This window comes from Lygodium microphyllum, chromosome 4 (genome assembly GCF_053477565.2).
Source record: "Lygodium microphyllum isolate KBCC chromosome 4, Lygodium_microphyllum_v1.1.10, whole genome shotgun sequence".
In the NCBI taxonomy this organism is placed as follows: domain Eukaryota; kingdom Viridiplantae; phylum Streptophyta; class Polypodiopsida; order Schizaeales; family Lygodiaceae; genus Lygodium; species Lygodium microphyllum.
This window is the reverse complement of record NC_141138.1, coordinates 155,035,662-155,055,302: the sequence shown is the minus strand read 5'-3', so window position 1 is coordinate 155,055,302 and position 19,641 is coordinate 155,035,662. Positions and strand designations below refer to the sequence as shown.

Below are 19,641 nucleotides of genomic sequence, written 5' to 3'. Positions count from 1 at the left end.
TACAAGAGCACAATATTTCACGCCAGCTCATCTCTACTAACTCCCCCTCACAAAATGAAGTCATAGAGCATAGGAACCAAACCATCATGAACATGGCACATTCTATGTTATTCGTAGCAGCAAAGTTTGCTCCCTAAGCGCCTTTAGATCGAGGCTCTTAACACTTCACTATACATCCTCAACCAATGCCTATGGCTATTCCTTGGAGGACTTGGTATGAGGCATTCTTTGACTTTTGTCAGCCTGTAGTTTCCACTTTAGAGTCTTTCTGAGTCATGCTTACACACACAACCTTGATGACAAAAAGGCAAGCCCACTCTCCAAGCCAATCTCTTGATTTTTGTAGAATACTCCTCCGAAGAAAAATCCTATCATCTGTACGATCCTAAGTCAAACAAGGTGATCGTTAGGAGAGATGTAGTGTTTGATGAAATGGACATTGTGCAATCTTCTATACCAGATACTGTGCCATTTTCTCACATTGTTCCTATTGAGACAGTGCCTTCTAAGCCAGTCGGGTCTACTATCCACTCCTGATCCACCTTCACTGAGACCAGACTTCCTTCTTGGAATGGGTGATGATAACCTGATTTAAGAGTTAATTACAACAATAAATAAATGCACATATAATGAAATACACACTTTACCATAACATTCTTGGAGAGTAGACACCCTATTGGCCCCAAAACTGGTGCCCCTTGCGGTATTTCTTTAGCTTCCATTCAATTGGAAGGATTACAACTTGAGACTCGTCAATCTCCTCCTGCTAACCAATTGCTCTTGCTGTCATAAATGACCAGCAAGCCTTTTGGGTCATTTGCCCCTTGATTCACCCAGGACTTCTTCTTCAATTTGACCCTTGGCTGGCCAAATGCTACCCCAAATCAATTCGAGATGGGCTGGCTCCTAAAATCCCTTGATAATCTTCAATTATCAGCTACTGATTTCAGTCCCTTGAGCCTTCAATCTCTGGCACGGATCCCAAGGTGACTATTAAACCCTAATTTCTGCTGTAAATTAGGGTTTACTGCAGAAATTACAGATCAGCCCACAAAAATGGCCGAGATCTCCTCCGAATGGCTAAGAATTGCAAAGAGTGGCTGGGCATAGGCTGAAGGAGATGAGAGAATGCTGTAAAGAGAGAAAATTCTGAGATTTGTCGTGAAGAACTGATCAAAATCAGCTGCTGCCCTGCTGTACTAGCCCCAAACAGATGCAGCAACAACAACAGGAGCATCAGAGACTGTGATTTTCAGGAGAAAGTGCATCGACAGCAATTGCCAGCTTCTCAAGATCAAGAATATGCAATCTCCATCACCAAAATGGTCTCCCATGGCTGGGAAATAGACCCAAAAGTTGGCAACAACAGTCCAACACCTCTTCCCAACAGCTCCAAAATGAAAAAACGAGATTTTCCTTTCCCTTCAGCCTTATTTAGCCTTTCCCCCACTTGCATGGGAAAGTTTTGCCAAGTGGCAGCTTTCTTAATCCATTTTCAGCAATTTCCAGCCATTTAATTAATTTCCAGAATCAATCAATTTTGAAAATTAATTCAGCCCTTAATCCATGCCCAGAAAACTGACCTTGCCCATCCAAAAATTAATTAGCTAGGCCATTTGCAATCCAAAGTGGTCCCATGCATTAATTGACCCTTGGACATGCATTAATCCATTAATTAATGCCCAGGCCCTAGTGTCACCACTGACACTTAATGGCCAATAATGGTCCTAGGGGCAAACTGACACCATAGTTCACCTAAGAACCTAACAAGTATAACTTGTTACAACTTTTGCCTTTGACACCCATCTTTTTCACAGGGTCCTTGGGCCTTCAATTGTAAAAAAAGTAGCTTGCACCTCACATGTGCAACACATGTGCATCTTTTAATTGCACATTTGATTAATCCTTTAATCTAATGTCAATTAAACATAAGCAGAGCATCAAATTTTCACGTCCTCGTGACATTCAGATTCTTCACCTCCCATGCCCCCTCTACGAGACCCATTACCTCCCTCGTACCAACAAACCATGCAGGTTTTGAGGATCCTTCCTCCAGATTCCACTCCAAAGGGCCCTAAAAGATCTCTCTAGCTTATACCTCTCACGCTTCATTTGTGTCATTGTTTACAGCTGATTATATCGCGCATTTTGAGCCAAGTAGTTGACAGGAGGATCTATAGCACCCCTAATGGCAAGAGGCCATGGAAAAGGAGTTAGAGAATATTCACCAAAATGAGACTTCGACCTTGGTGGATTGTCTGAGCCTCAACAAGAAAGTCATCGGGACAAAGTGGATTTTAAGAACTAAGCTAAAAGCTGATAGGACTTTGGACAAATAAAATGCTTGCCTTGTGGTGCAAGGGTTTCGAGAAAAGCAAGGCATTGACTATGAAGAGACTTAAGCTCCTACAACGCAATTGACTTTATTTTGTTTATTGGTTGTGCTAGCTACTCACTACAATTAGCCGATCTATCAAATGGATATCAAAAGTGCCTTTCTGAATGGTTATTGGGAGGCAGAAGTCTATGTGGAGTAGCCTCCCGGATTTTCTTTTGCTAACCAGAAAGATAAGGTCCTTCGCTTGCGAAAAGCTCTCTAAGGACTAAAGCAAGCACCGTGGTCTTGGTTTCAAGGGATGGATGAGTTCCTTCTAACTCATGGATACCATTCTACCCCATATGACCCGAACTTATATGTTTGTACTACCTCAAAGGAGATCAGCTACATCCTGTTGTATGTAGATGATTTACTTATCACCTCCAAAGCATTGGCATTTTGTTCTATAAACATGCATCTATGCACATTTATCCCATTTCGGCCTTTCTAAGTGGTCGTTCCACCATATTCACGACATTGCACATGGTAGTCTCCCTTGCTTGCTTAGCCTTGCTAGCTTGCTTTTTACACATCCTTTTTGCCTCTCCATATAGCCCCCATATTTGCTTCACATTCCACTAGCCTATTCCTTCGTCATCGACGTCCAGTAGTATAGTGGTAGGGATAGCTTGTTTATTTTATAAATTATGAAAGCTTTTGGGACTAGTTACTTCCCTCCCATCTATTACTTAATTGATCAACACCTCCCCTTTTTTAAACAACAATTAGCGAACCAAAAAAATAAAAAAAAGAAGTTCATTGCGGTTCCATCCGCCTTTGTAGGACTTGATAGGCCACTGGCAGCTGACGTGCACTCTTTGTCCAATGCCTTGGCCTCTCTGAGGTGACCACTTGAATTCCCTTGGTAAGATAACCATTGCCTTTGCACTCTTGGTAGGCCATTGGGCAGCCACCATGCACCCTTTTGTCCAATGCCTTGGCTACTTTGGGATGGCTCACCTTAGATTAAAAACACATAAAAACAAAAACACTCAAAATTAAGGTTAGGCTTCCTTTCTTGTTCAGTTTTTGGGCCTAAGAGAGGGTGTTGAGCTAGCATAAGCATTACATGCTGAATCAGCCACTTAAATAGACCCAAAAATGCTTAATTAATCAAAGCCCTAATTTGGTATGCGGTTTGAGAGAGTTCTAAAACGGTGCATGGTACGAGGTTCCAAAACTTTCTATAAATAGGCCCAATGTCCTCCATTCAATCTCAATCTCATTTTTGCAAGTTTTAGCTCAATCGAACCTACCCATTGCTGTCTACATCCATCAGGCTGTCTACATTGGCTTTCATGACTAGCAAATGATGATCTTTGATCATGAGATGATGCACTTGATTAGCTGAGACCTTTTCAAGATTGAGTCAGCCCACAAGATCCCAATCCTGCCAAGGCCGATCAAAATCAAGGGTGGGAGAGGGCGACCTATGCTGCAATACAATCAAAATCTAGCTCCATAAGTAACGATATCCATGAGGAATCCGAAAAAGTCTCTTGGTTGTGCAGAAAGACATCAACACATTGCAGCCCACCATGGTGGGATTAGCAATAGAAGACAAGCCCAGACATGCCATACGATTAAATTTCAGTCAGTCCTTGTGTTTCACATCCCAAGAGAGTAGCTTTGACACGCCCAACAACTCCATTTGAAAAAAGTTAGCCGCCAAGCGATCCTCCACTAAATGCTAGCGCACCTTCTACAGAACTAGCTTCCATGAGCATACCAAATGAGTCACCACAAAAGAAGAAGATGTTGAGAAATGGGGCATGAGTATGAAGGATGCATCACCACAAGCCTTGAATGCTAGTATTACCATGCAGGAGATCTGAGTTCTCCAAGAAAAAATGGACAATACATACCCAAGGGTGATTATTAGTGCACATAGCGTGAAAAAGTGAGCAACAAAGAGCCACCATATATGTCACAGCATCTAGAATATCCCCACCATCCACACTTTTTGGGTGCAAACATGGCTCCAAGAAATCCAAGAGATACCTACATGCACAGCGTCCTCTTTCCATAACATGAAGCAGATGTGCCTAGTAATATAATTCAAGGTAGAAGCAACAAAAACTTAGTAAGCATGGGTAGCATGATAGTCTATGCCACTTTGAGATGAACATGGAATGGCCAAGCCTAGGATTTGCAATAAACAAACTTAGCCTCCCATTTATGTGAAATCCATTCCAGTGAGTGCTTTGGCTAAACATCAACACCCAAGAGATAGCCTAGATGCTTGGTGACATTGCCATGGGGTATTACCACACCCTAACATCCTAAGGACTGAAAATTCAATTCAATGCAGCTGAGTAGGGAGGATTTGGCAGCATTAATATGGAGGCTAGCAGCATAATGCCCAAAAAGGTTCCAAACATCCAATGCCTTTTTCAGAGATTATCCCTTTTTGCTTTCAAGATCATGAAAGTTGTCATCAACTAATGACTGGCCAACAAAATGCTAGCCAAAAGGAAGGGATAAACCAGCCCACTGTCTAGTGACCACCAAATGGGATAACATGGTGAGGACCGGATGGGTTGCCAGGATGAAAGACAGAGGACTCGAAGGGCAGCCCTATCTAACTAAGCACATGAGGGTAAAGGGCTCGGTAACATTGCCATTCGACATGAACTACGAAGAATCAATACTAATAATGTATATCAAATGAGACATGTGCGGGCCAAAACCCATGGTGTGCATAAGCTCCACAATAAAGGACTAGTCCAAGTAATCAAAGGCCTTTGCAACCCTCCTCCCCTCCAGTTGCTCCCTTCCTTTGCAGCAACATCCCCCCCCCCCCCCCCTCCGACAGCGCAGCAACGTGAGTGGTAGGTCCTCAGCAGGGACATGCAATGGAAACCTCTGGTCAGACGCCGATGCATTCTACGAGTACCCCCCAGTCAAACACCTTGCGCATCGTCCTCTCCGAGGAACAGCTCTTAGCCATCCATGCCACACAGCTGGAGCTTAAAGAAACAACAATCTTTGGTTAGGTAGTAGGACACTCTCCATCCAGGGCCTAGCTTCGGGATTGGCTTCACTCCACGTTGTGCATCGACACAACACAAATAGTCGAGGCGATTCTAATGGGTCAAGGGATCTTCATGGTACAACTCACCTCAGCAGCAAACGCAGCACGTGAGCTACTGCCTAGCTCACCCTATGCCTCCACGAGGGGGGGATAGTTCCCTTGTACAATGGTTTCATAGTGGGGGCATTCACGCTCCACAACAGTTTTCTTAGACACCCGGTCACCCTACTCTTCCCCGGACTAGCGATAGAGTATCGCGAGCTTGTGGAAGACTTTCGATGGCTATTCGGCACTATCCTTCCCGCCTCTTTCGCAGATGCAATGATAGCTGCAAGAGTCCCAAAGGTATGGGTGGCAATGAAAGAGAACAAGAATGTACCACAGTTCCTCGAGATTGAGGCAAGCGGATACTCCTTCAGGCAGTAGGCCATTGTGACTGGGCAGCCAGGGCAGTGCCTGCACTGCCATGACTTTGGGCACCATGCAACAGAGTGCACGCCCTTCGAAGCTAGGGCAACTTCGCCGACAGGCCCACAAGTGTATGAGGACGATTTTACATGAGTACAGAGATGATAGAGAGGGAGACGGCAAGGGGGGCTGCACGCATCCCCTTAGACACAGCCACAACAACAAGGAGCAGGAGGGCGAGCGTCACCCCCCCGACAGAGCACCATGCAGCCCCCCCCCCCCCCCTCCTCGCCCTACCCAACAGGACCACAAGCCTACACATCCACCCCCCATGGAGGCATCACAAGCCGCCTCACCTGAGGGCCCACACCCCCCACCCCCTCCCCCCCCCCCCCCCGGACCCTACTCCACACCCCCCACCCCAGAGCTATCGCTCCCCCCCCCCAACACCCACCATGTACCTCCAACCACCCCACCATCCCTCGATTATAACCCTCCCCACCATCACCCCCGCCGACTAGCCCCCCTAATCTCCACCCAGCACAGGTGACCCTCCCCCCATCCATCCCCCCCCCCCCCCCTCCCACAGGAGGTGAGAAGCCCCATACGCCAACATCCTCCACCCACTGGTAGTCTAGCCCCCCCTCCCCCCCCCCCCCCACACAGCCACCAGTTCATCCGTCCGTGCCACCCATCACACTTTCCTGGGACGCGCAGCTACTATCACAGGAGTTTTTTCGCAGTGGGCCGTGGTCTTACATAAGAGTGGCGGAGCGCAAAGTGTTCCCACTACCCTTGGAGGTAGAAATCCTTGTGGTACGCAAGTCTAGGAGTGGCAAGCTCCATCTACTAGCACCACCTGATGGACCAAACCATGCCTTCTTCCTTCAAACCTCTCACATAGGAGACCAGATGACAACTCAGATAGAGGAGGAGGTGAAGAGCTAGGTGGTAGACCACATCTCCCCTGGATGGGAGAAGGTGGACTGGCACTTTTCTCCCAACAGTGGCCAGGTTGCATAATGGACATTAACTAGTGGCGAGGTCCCTCATCTGAGCATTATCTTTTGAGCCCCTGCACAGTGGAGAGCGCCGATGGATGTGATCAAGTGGCCCCTGACACAGGCGGCCTATTTCTACCAGTGTACAAAGTCTCGCCTCTCAGCCTGGTTGATAGATGCCCTGGTGGTACCACCAGGTGCATCCATCACCCCCATGATCCGCCCGAGGGCTACCATGGGAGAATGGAGTTCACCATCCACGCCGACAACAAAGCATATACACATGTCTCATAGTTTCTTTTCTTCGTCAGCAGCTTCCATACTGAACAGATGCTTGTTCAGTCGGTCACAGGTCTCCCTATGAGTTTACACCTTGCATCCTGGAATGTGAATAGCATCCACTATACTAGGGCACATGGTTCTAGGAAATTGATTGTCGGCAGGAGCTGCAGCCTGCCCTTGCCGGACGGATCGACATCCTACTTCTACAGGAGCACAAGCTCACTCCCACCCAAGCCCAGCGGATAGGGAAGGTACTCCTGAGCAGTTCACACACTTATTGGGAGCATGCCATCGGTGCGCCCACGACAAGAGTGGAGGCTTATACATCTCTATTGGCTGAAGTCTCACAGCCTGTCTACGAGACCATGGGACGATAGTGGTAGGGAGGGTTCTATGGATTAGATTCGATATTGGGGACTGGTGCCTTGGAGTCCTCAATGTCCATGCCCCTACTGAGGTTAGGGCATACAGCAGGTTCTGGGTGGAGATCGCGGATGGACTCCCAGAGGTGGACTCCTAGATTGTCAGAGGAGACTTCAACAACCTAGAGGCTTTAGAGGACTAGCAAGGCAGAGGTAGAAACTACCAGGGCATGGCTGGGGAGGAGTAAGAGGCATAGGTCTTTCTACTGGGAGTAGAAGCACGCGATGCTTGGAAAGTCCCTGCCTTTCACAGGAGAGAGAGGTTGTTGGACTTCTCTTGGGGATACAGGCGGCTAGGTGGAGACTTGCTAGAGCGGTTGGATAGGTTCTATGTGGGTGAGTGGGCATGCTCTCATGGAGGCCAAGTTGGGCGATTGGCGGGCACAACGTTGTCAGATCATTGTCCGGTTCTCCTAACACTTGATTCCCCAACATCTGCCCTAGACACACGATCCTGTTGGATCCCTAACTCAATCTATAGGAGGGAGGAGGTGAAGAGACAGATTGAGCAGATCTGGACCAGGGAGTGTGGCAGGAGGGACCGGATCGCAGAGGAGGTGTAGAGGTCCTAGCCGAGTCGAGCAGTATCTGCCAGGAGGCAACACTACAGGCCAAGCAACAGTGCTAGAAGGAGGAGAGAGAACTCCGGCGGGACTACGCAAAGATTATTATAGGAGGCACCAGGGGATCCCACCCTCCATGCACACGAGCTGCGCACGCGAGCAGCCATCACTGGCCTAGAGAACAAGCGATCGGAATTCTCTTTCTGCACCTCAGCAGATTTTTGGGCGTAGAAGGGGGACACCATGTGCACAGAGTTTTATCAGGTGCACCAATCCCGCACCTCAGGAGAGTAAATAAGCAGCCTTCAAGATCAGTATGGGAGGACTCATTCTAGCCCCCAGACAAGGTGATGGAGATTGCCACCAACTACTACATACACCTTTTCCAGCAAGAGACAGCCTCAGCTAGAGGAGAGCGATGTAGACAGCAGGTCTTGGATCACATCTCGTCCCTCGTTATAGAGGAGATGGGACACTCCCTCCTAGCCCCCTTCACAGAGACGGAACTGGAGGAGGCTTTCCATACATAGGACAGGCAGAAATGCCCGGGAGAGGATGGCCTTTCTAAGGCTTTCTTCACTACCTACTGGGAGGTGGTGAAGGACCCCTTACTGATGGCCTTCAAGGAGATTTTCACTTTAGGACAGATGCCACGGACTCTTTCGGTAGGCCTCATCAGTCTTCTCCCCAAAGGGAAAGACCGGTTGGAGCTTTCCCAATGGAGACCAACTATCAGTGGCCTATAAGGCACTGGCAAAGATGATTGGCAGGCGACTACACCCTATGCTTCCAGACATCATCCATGAAAAACAGACACGCTTTGTGAAGGATAAGAGCATCCTAGACAATGTATTCACCTTCTTTGAGGCGACAGAGTGGGCTCAGTATAGTGGGCAGGGACTGGCCGTATTACTCCTGGACTTCGAGAAAGCCTATGACAAGGTGAACTCGGATTTCCTAGAGGGCACCATGGCGAGGTTGGGCTTCCCCCAGGCATGGATCCACGGGGTCTCCACACTTTGCAGATCGGCTACCAGCAGGGTCCTCATAGGTGGTAGGCGAGGGAAGGAGTTTCCGATGGAGAGATCGGTTCGCAGGGCTGTCCCCCTGGCCCCGTACCTGTTCTTACTCTTTGAAGAGGCAATGTCTCACTTCCTCAGGTCACATGTGAGCGGATTACATGGCCTCTAACTTCCAGTGAGAGAGGAGACAGAGTTATTAGACTCACAATATGCAGATGATACAATACTCTACATAGAGGACAATGAGTTGATGCTGGAGAGAGTGATACTGGCTCTTGAGGTGTTCCGTACTGCAATAGGAGTGAAAATCAACTGGCGAAAGTCGGTTGGATTTCTTACAGACCCAGACTGTAGCACGGACTGGGACATCCACCTAGGATTTAGATGGGTGAGACCGTCCATTACCTAGGGTTCCAGGTGGGACTCGACATCACTCCTGCCCAATAGTTTCTTCCAGTCCTTGACTCTATTCGGAGGAAGCTGACCTACTAGAGTACTACTCGCCTTTCCCTAGCAGGCTGCGCCCTAGTGGTTAACCAGGTCTTCCTAGAAACGGCCTGGTCCATCACCTTGTGTTGGTGCTTCTCCTCATCCTGTGTAGTTATGCTTTGCCGCCTAGTGCGGAATTTCCTTTGGTCCGAGTCAAAGGTTCCAGGGATTCCCGAGACAAGGTGGCATGGGCGACCATCATCATCCGGCATCCGTCAGAGGGAGGGCTTTGGATCATAGACCTAGAGTATCAGAGTATGTCTCTCTTGGGCAAGCTAGTTGTCCGCAACCTTACACCAGGAGGGCAGACCTGGAAGGTCCTATTGCAGAAGGGTCTTTAGGATTGTAGACCAAGGCTTTGGCAATGAGTGGAGACGGTTCGTGAGATGGATCTTCACGACCTCCTAGATTACCCCGCTCCATGTGTGGCAAGGGTTTCGTAAGGCCCTAATCCAGAGTCCCCCCAAGCTACCAGGAGAAGATAGACCATCAGCCCGTGATCTAGAAACCCCGGGTCAAAGATCAGGAAGGGGCACAAATTGACGAGCGCCCCCACATCCAATGGGCTGGTTGGGAGGTCGGCCCGGCTCGTACCATCAGGACATGGCGAGAGATGTACAGGATGGTGGACAAGGAGGTGCTACAATGAGTATCAGGTTGCCAAAGAGGAGTGGAGTTGAAGAGAAGAGAGATAGATACAGCAATACCTCAGGAGTGGCTTGCTCCCCCGATACGAGAGCCAGTAGAGCCAAGGGAGGTATAGGTCGCTAGGATTTCACCAGCAGGTATTCCCCTACAGGTGGCAAGTAGAGTGGGCGGCGCTCAATTGGAGACCTTCTTCACCGTGTAAGAGGGGGAGCGTCTGGTCCTTGACAAAGGGCAGCAAGATGAGGGGATAGCTATCCTTTTATGGAGGGGGATTCGGGTGATTGGCCTTTAGGGGAAGACATGGCAGCTGGACCCTTGTGTCTTTTGGGAGGAGCTCAGGGAGTAGTGCCTCTAGATCTAGGAGGGTAGGCCACTTGAGCTGGAGTGGGATCCAGGAGAGTGGCCATGGCCAGCCACTACAATCGCCAAGAAGCCACCGAGGTTCCTAGAGTATACAACTATGATTGGCAGACACGTACTGATGCAGGAGGACATGGATTGGGCACCGTGACGTAGCAAGCACTGGACGGAGCACAACATCATGGAGCCTTTCTGACGGACCTTCTAGTGCCGCCTATGGGATAGCTGGAGGCCGAGGAGGGTATCGTATTTCTTATGGCTAATGGCACATGGAGGCTTGGTGGTGGGAAGTTGGCTAGCCCAGATGCAGGAGGGAGGCTGTAAGCGTTACACACAGTAGCCTTTGGAAACCCCAAAGCACTGCCTTTGGTCGTGTGAGGCGGTGTAGCTTGTGTAGAGAGGAGCATGCCGCATCCTTTGCCGTATAGCACCCAACCTTGGATGTATCTCATGGGGAGCTTTCTGCTGGCAAGCAGTCAGCCAAGGCCGTCACCTTCTGTATGAGGCCGAGATGCAGGACACGATATTCATTATTGAGGCAAGGTCGTGCACAGTGGTCAGTTTGGAGGCTCTACCCATCCGCTAGGTACTGGAGCCCATAGCAGACCGCTCTAAGGTATGGGAGATCATAGGGAGTCATACTGGATAGCATATCTGGAAGGCGCAGTATCAGGAGGATTTTGGCGGAGAGAGACTTTCAGTATAGGCGACCTTAGCAAAGCTCTGGACCTCCATCATCCACTTCCTCCGTGGCCGATGTGACCAGGTGCAGGGCGAGTCCAGGACTCGTCAGGAGCTCCGTTGTTATTTCATGCACACTTAAGACAGCCAGGACCTGTTTCTCGTGTTGCAGGCAGGCAGCCCCAGATGGCGATACACCCCCCCTCCATGGCTTTTTGCCCCCATCCCCCCTAGACCTCCCTGAGAGGCTTGTACATCTGATATATCTGTGACTCTACATCAGCTCCAGCTAGTCTGTTGAGCATGAGCACTTCCTTGTATTCAGGGCTTTTTTCTGAAGTAATATAATTAGCCACACTTTATTTGCAAAAAAAAAAAAATCAAAGGCCTTTCCAAATCAAACTGAACTAGCACCACCTCTTGATTGGAGTGCTTTGCATAGTCAACATCCATCATGTTTGTGAAGACAATTAGCTGTCACTTTTGAGAAAATTTTATACACACCCCATCAAAGAGATTGGTCTCCAATGGTTCAACATCAGCAGCAAAGGTACTTTTAGAATCAATTTGATAACTCCTACCTTCCATGATGCACGCATAATCCCGGTCTCCCGAACCTGTTGACAAATGGTTGTCAAGGGTTTCATCAAATGAGTAGCATAAGCCTCAAGAATTAATTAGTGAGGTCATCCCAACCAGGACTTTTATCCATTTCCATCATATTTACAATTCTATGTCATGGGTATAACTTGTGTTGTGCGTTTTGTGTGCAGGTTGGTTTCTGGGGGGATGTTCCATTGCAACTTCCCTATGTGGTCATAGATCATACAGATGTCATCCACCATTCATGGGAGACACAAAACCAAACAAGTAAACAGACAGACAAAATGCACTTGTTTTTGCAGTCCCACCTCAGCAAATGACGTCAAAGATGAGGACTCTAAATGCCTACTCAAGGCCACTAAAGTTTATTTGTCCTCTGGATATGCAACAGTCAAGACCACGTCTACATTTCAACTAAAAGGATTCCTTTTAGTTTGACAAGAATTGCATATCTTCAAACTTTACTTTTCCCTTTATTTGATAGGAGTGATGTATCTTCAAACATTAGTTTTTCTTTTTAATGATCTGTTTTCCAAACCATCATTTTGCATGAATTTACAACACTAGAGCTTTCATTATACAAGCTAGTGCTAAAAATCCTAACTGTGTAGTTTGAGCTGATATTTCTTTCATGATTGGCACAGACTGGATTGCAATTTCCTGCTCTGCAATTGCCTTGTCATATGACTGATCCCTGAATGGACGACACTCCATTGTTCCACTGCTAAATGTTTCCTGATAGAATTCCCAATATAACATGGAGTGAGCTGCATAGTTTGTGCTCTTTCATGCTGTAATAGATGGTGTTTCGTGCTGTCTAATTCCATCTTTAGCTCTGGTTGCCTAAAATGATTAAAAACACATTCAAGTAGAACATTATCATGAAATATTTATGAGTAATACCATGGCATCTCTATCAGTAAAATTGCAAGCACTTCCAAAGTCTTTCCACTTCCGAGATGCCCTGACAATGATCTGCATTTAAGAAAAACAAAGCACATTGTTCACTTCATAATTTCAAAGGTATAAGTAATTAAAACCTACTTTTGGATAATGATTTCCTCTGAAGTCTCTGGCAGAATTAATGCATCTTTCATAACATACTAGTAAAATTAGATCAATACAAGATACGAACTATGATATTTCAAAAAGTTACACATAAGAGTAAAGGCTTTTTAGGAAGGAACACGGGGATTGATGGAGGGGATGGATTTTTTGCATCGCATATATTGACAAGTGTGGTAAAAATGTTTTATGGTTATGACTGCTTTTGGATTTGTAACTAATGAATTATGGCTCTTATGATTCTGTGCTTGCACAAACGGATAAGTTGTGGCTTACAATGGTTCGAGATGTTGAAGTCCCCAACCCAATGCTCTCTAACACTCTACGGAGTGTGGAAAAACTCACGTACGGGTGGGGGTCTTATGTTCCAGAGGGAGGTAGGTGTTTTTGGTTTTTGATCACTCAAGCACCTGAGAGGGCAAAGGGCCAAGTGATAAGTACCCCTATTATATAGGACAGCTCCTAAGGCTCAAGGAAGCTTAGAGGAGCTTTGAGCCAATAAATTCCCTATTGACCACGAATAGAGTGTGATCACATACAACCCAATCTCGAGGGATTGGAAGGTCCTACCCTAGGCTGGATGGTGTCTTTCTACGAAAAGACAGTTTTGTACCACTCTGCAGAGTGATGGTTTTGCTTGTTAACCTCAATTTGTGCTGCAATATATGGTTTTGATGGGCTGTGATCATGGCATCAGATCATATAATATGTGTACTATATCCTAGAGTTGGGTGTTCCCCTCACCACTGGTTTGTTGCCCAAAGACTTGGCTGGGCAGCAGCTAAAGGGGAGGTAGGGTCCAGGTATACATTACCAGCCATTGTGGCATCAGCTTACACAGCACTACAGCCGTATTTGCCTCATTCTCAGCTGCAGGACAATTATTCTATTTGTGAAACACAATTTGACACAATTACTTATATGAAATGTATTACAGAACTTTGGAAGGAAAACTCACTCAAAACCTTTCAGAGAAGGGAATTGTGGCTTGCCCACAATTCCAAGATTTCCTGCCTAGAGCCATCACCACCATCCCTCCCATTGACCATCAGCCTTCATCGCCCATCCTGATATCTGCATTTCTCCTTGTATCAACTCACAGCAGCTCCAAAAGCTGAGGCAACTGGTGCTGCCTTAGTTTCACTGCTGATCCTGCCTGCCACATCTGATCCAAACATGAGTGTGCAGCTGGTTGACTCCATCAAAGACCTCCCACATCATCATTTTTCTGCCCAGACACATGCGCACTGGACTGATTGTGCTGTTGTTTCGGCATTGGTCTCTAACCGTGAAGACTCCCTATTGCTGTGTTATCAGCCCCAAGAGAATTACTGCAATCGCTTCCCCAAACATGAGCTGCACCTCATCATACAGCAAGGAACAGCTACCTTAAGGGCTCTTCCAACTTGCCCACACCTCATCATACACTCTCTAGGATCACATTTCTTTTTAATAGAATTTTGGTTATTTTGAGTTTTGGGGGTCTAAAAAAGAGCTAATCAGTTTATAATCTCAACATCCCCTCTCATGCCCAAAACTGGAGCCAAGAAGGGAATGTCAAGATAGCTCAAGCCCAATTTTTCCTAGAAAGTGTCTATGTCCCATAAGCCAAACCCTAATTTGGGAGGACCCATCCGTTTATAAATAGATAAACTGCCCACCACATGGCCCAATCTCATTTCTGCAGATTACTAGTGCCACAACTCTGCTGTCCACACCTTGTACAAAGGATATTTTAGTTTGAGTCGCTGATTTAACCTGTGTTTACTAGTGCAACCTGATTCAACCTGTGTTTACTGCCTGATCATCATCTACTATTGTTGTTCAGACCCTGGAAACTGTCACTAGCTCTATGTGGCCTTTCAGCCCTGCGTTTGACTGTTCCAATTGCTGTACAGCCTGCCATGTGGCAATTTCTGCTGCATCTTACTAACTGCACACTGCACCTGCCTAGCACGTCATCAGATTATCAAGGTTTTGCTGTTTCTTCCCTAGTGTGCTGGTCTGTCTCACTGATCCAGCCATCATCAGAGCTGCATTTGCTGCTGCCATGCTACCAAGCCCTTCAATGGCTATCTACTACAATTCAAGATCCATCAGAGTACAACACTCTCTAGCTCATACTCTCTGCCCCGATCTTGGTTGGGGGCCAATATTACGCCTTTGCATAGTGTTTGCTGCATTGAGCATCATACATATATTCAGCATTCATTCATTCATTATCTTCTTCAATGTCACTCTCTGCCCCGATCTTGGTTGGGGGCTAGTATTTCACCTTTGCATAGTGTTTGCTGCATTGAGCATCATACATATATTCAGCATTCATTCATTCATTATCTTCTTCAATGTTTATTGTCTCTGAGTTACCCTAATCCTGACTATATTATTTATCAGTTTCAACTTTGTGCTTTGTTGTACGATTACATTTATTATCTGTAAACAAGTATTTCCATACATAGTATCAAAGCTACATACTTTCTCAAGAAACCTAGGCCCTCGAGTGGAAAGCAGGTGCCAACAAAAAACAAAAGTGCACAACTTGAAAATGTGGACATTTGACAACAAACTTATGGCACTAGCAATCTACAAAAACAAGATTGGGCTAAGTGGTTTGCAGCCTATCTATTTGTCAAAGGGATGTGAAATTTTGAGATGCTTTAATCTTGCCAATAACATTTGATTAAGTTATTAATCAAATGTGCAAGGTTATTTAACACACATGATGCACATGTCAGTTATTTCATGATAATCAGCCAAGGACCCTGAGGATGCAATGGGTGTCAAAGGGGCAAAAGTTGTGATAAGTTATGCCAACTGGGCTTTGGGGGTCAGTTGTATCAGTTTTGACCCTAGCACTCTTGTTTGGCCAATAAGTATCAATGATGACACTAGGGACTAGCATTGATTAATTAGTTAATGCTATTCTAAGGGTCAACAGAGGTTGAGGACTACTCCAAGTTGCAAATGGCCTAGCCAATTTAATTATGGATGGGTACATTTAATTTTGGGCAAGGTCAAAAGTGTTGAAATTAACTTTTAGAATTATTTATTTTTGAAAATTAATTAAATGAATGGATAATGCTAAAAAATAAATTTGGAGGACTGCCACTTGGCAAAAATACCCATGCAAGAGTGAAAAACGTTTCTGGAGATTGGAGAGAGGAATTCAATTCATTCAGGCTAAGGGAGAGAGAGAGGCACCAACCAATCTATAGGGTTTCTCCATGAATTTTCTCTCTCTCTAGCATTCTCTCACCTTCTCCAGCCTTTGCTTGGTCATTCTCAGCATTTCTCAACTATTTGGAGCAAATCATAGCCATATTTGGTGGATAGCAAGATAATTTCTACTATAAACCCTATATTTCTACAAAAATTAGGATTTGATAGCCACCTTGGGACCTGCACTAATAGGAGAAGACATCGTACATTGAATTCAGTACCTGAAAATTTGTATAATTGTCAGGGAATTCAGACACCAACCCATTCATTGTAAATTGGAGTAACATTTGGCCAGTTTGTGTGAAGAAAACTGCTAGGGTTTGCACCGAGGAAACACAGAGTGTACGACCACAACAAAAACAAAAAGAGACAAACACAGACACAAAAAGCATAACTCAAACCCTAAACGCAAAACTCAAAACTCAAACACAAACAGAAGAAGGGAAAGAAGAATACAACTCTGAAGTGAATGAATACTGCAAATGAATGTAAGAGTGTATAGATACTCAAGGGCAGAGCAATGTGTCCCAGAGTAACGTCCACCGGACACAGATCTCAAGTCTGTCACCACCAATCAGAGTGTGCAGTCTACAAAACGATGATGCCAAAAGGGCCTTAAGTACCAAACGCAAGTAGGAGAAGCTGTGGAGATGGAAGGCGGCCCCCAGATGAGTGTAAACACAAACTGTGGATGTTGCCTAGATGAGGAGGAGCACCAGCACCTGTCACTTGGAGGAAGAGACACCAAACATAAGCAATTGGAGTCGATGAAGATGTTGGTGATGGCTGGAAGATGCCAAACACAGCCTGGAGGAAGGCGCTAAACAGTGGGCGAAAACCTGAAGAAATGCGCCAGGGCACTGCAAGGGCTGATGGAGAGGTGGCAGCAGCCTCAAAGGCTAGACAGCCATGTAGAGGTAGACTAATGGCTGAAATCTGCACTCAAGGGTGTGAAACTTGCACAGACGGGAATAAGGCTGAATGGGGGCAGCCTATTTATTTATAGATGTTGAAGGGTGCGAGACAGTGGGAGACAACTTGGAGTAAGGCGCTAGGGCACTATAAGGGCTGATGGAGAGATGGCAGCAGCCTCAAAGACTGAACAGCCACGTAGAGATAGACTAATGGCTGAAATCTGCACTCAAGGGTGTGAAACCTCCACAGACAGGAATAAGGATAAATGGGAACAGCCTACCTATTTATAGATGTTGAAGGGTGCCCCAAAGAATTAGGGTTTTTTGGGGACCACTGAAACTCTGTCGGACAACTTCCCTTTTTGGGGTTTCTCATTAATTAATTGTGTTTTGGGGGAGCTCAAACATTGGTGTCATATCTTCTAGAAGGTTAAAAACGGCTCATGCCAACGCGCCGCTGCTCCCTCGCCCCCCACCACTATCCCGTGGCACACTCCTACTCCACCCCCCATCGCACCTGTCCTCTCCCGCCTTCTGCTGCGCTTACCCCCTGCCTACTCCCCCACCTTCTGCTCCACCTCCCTCCCGCCTTGTCCTTGGCATGACTCCCCCCCCCCCTAGCACTGACCCCGCCTGCTGCTCTACCCGTCCCTTGGCGCGACCACCCCCTAGTGCAGTGTATGCCTGCCGTCTGTTTTTTCCTCCTCCCCCGCCAACTCGCCCCACCCTAAACTCGCCCTATCCCCCCCAGCTGAGGGCCTGAACCCCCGTCTCATCCGCCCTAACCCCCCCTACCTTCTCTGCCCTGGTCCTCTGACTCTTTCGTACTAAAGCTCGGCCCCGTCTGACAGGCCCAACACCCACACTGTGGCCATTGCGAGCCGGCTTACTTGGGTGCCCAACACCCCCCCCCCCCCCCTTCACTCTAGTTGCTCCCTCCCTCTGCAGCAACTTCCCCTCTCCCTCCGGCAGCGCAGCAGTGTGTTTGGTAGGTTCTCAGTAGAAACACACAATGGAAACCTCTGGTTAGACACCGATGCATTCTGTGAGTGCCCCCTAGTCAAACAACTTGCGTGTTGTCCTCTCTGAGAAACAACTCTTAGCCGTCCGTGCCGCAAAGTTGGAGCTTAAAGAAACAATAATCTTTGGTCAAGTAGTAGGTCACTCCTCATCCAAGGCCCAGCTTCGGGATTGGCTTCGATCCACGCTGCGCATCGGCACAGCGCAGATAGTGGAGGCGGTTCTAATGGGTCAAGGGATCTTCATGGTTCGACTCACCTAGGCTCACGTAGCCCGTGAGTTACTGGCAAGTTCACCCTATGCTTCCACGAAGGGGGCATCCACATGGTCCCTTGGTACAATGGCTTCACAATGGAGGCATTTGCGCTCCACAACAAGTTCCTTAGACACCCAGTTATCCTTCTCTTCCCCGAACTAGCGATAGAGTATCGCCAATTGGTGGAAGACTTCGGAAGGCTCTTCTACACTGTCCTTCCCACCTCTTTCGCGAACGCAGTGACAGCCGCAGGAGTCCCAAAGATACAGGTGGCAGTGAAAGAGAGAAAGAATATTCCACAGTTCCTAGAGATTGAGACAGTCGGACAGTCCTTCAAGGAGCAAGTCATTGTGACTGGGCAGCCAGGGTGGTGCCTGCGATGCCATGACTTTGGGCACCAAGTAGTAGACTGCACACGCTTCGGAGCTAGGGCGGCTTCGTCGACAGGCCTACATGTAGATATGGACGGTTTCACATGAGTACAGAGACAAGAGAGAGGGAGACGGCAGGGGGGGGCCGCAGGCAGCTCCAATCCCACGGCAAGGAGCAGGAGGGCGAGGATCACCCCCCTGGCAAAGCACCACGCGGCCCCCCCTCCTCGCCCTACCTGACAGGTACATAAGTCTACACATCCACCCCCCCACAAAGGCATCACCAGCCGTATCACCCAAGGGCCCACAACCCCCCCCTCCGACCCTGGTCCACACCCCCCTTCACCTAGAGCTACTAGTCCCCCCCCAACACCCACTGGGTGCCTCCAACCACCCTACCGCCCCTCGATCCTCATCTGAGCATTATCTTTCGATCCCCTCCGCAGTGGAGAGCATCGATGGATGTGATCGAGTGGCCTCTGGCACAGGCTACCCATTTATACCAATGTACAGAGTCTCACCTCTCAGTCTGGTTGATAGACGCCTTGGTGGTACCACCAGGCGCATCCATCACCCCCATGGTGGCTACCATGGGGAAATGGAGTTCACCATCCAGGCCGGAACCAAAGTGTATACGTATGCCTCATAGTTCCTCTTCTTCGCCAACAGCTTCCACACCGAACAGATGCTTGTTCGGTTAGTCACAAGTCTCCCCATGAGTTTATACCTTCCATCCTAGAAATGTGAATAGCCTCCACTATAGTGGGGCACGTACCCCATAAAAATGCATTTAACAACCTTGTTATCCAACTTCTTCCTTAGTATCTTGGGAATGTGTGCATATGCAAGACACTTGAAAGTACGAAAATGCCCAACACAAGGTTTCCGAGTATTCCAAGCCTCAAA

At 47.5% G+C, this 19,641-nt stretch overlaps 1 protein-coding gene across 6 annotated transcripts in view; it reads right to left on the bottom strand.

Moving 5' to 3' along the window:
- Positions 1-19,641, bottom strand: part of LOC148037805 (uncharacterized) — a 231,536-nt gene that overhangs the window by 179,194 nt on the left and 32,701 nt on the right. For 2 of the 6 annotated variants that reach the window (XM_087676760.1, XM_087676758.1), the window contains exons 2-4: positions 12,794-12,865; positions 12,495-12,625; positions 11,869-11,904 (exon numbers count right to left, since the gene is read on the bottom strand). In XM_087676760.1, coding sequence (XP_087532886.1) covers positions 11,869-11,904; positions 12,495-12,625; positions 12,794-12,865 — 239 coding nt within the window. Of the gene's footprint in view, positions 1-11,791; positions 11,905-12,494; positions 12,626-12,793; positions 12,866-19,641 lie in introns of those variants that run through there. The other 4 variants (XM_087676761.1, XM_087676762.1, XM_087676764.1 and 1 more) reach the window with 4 other exon arrangements.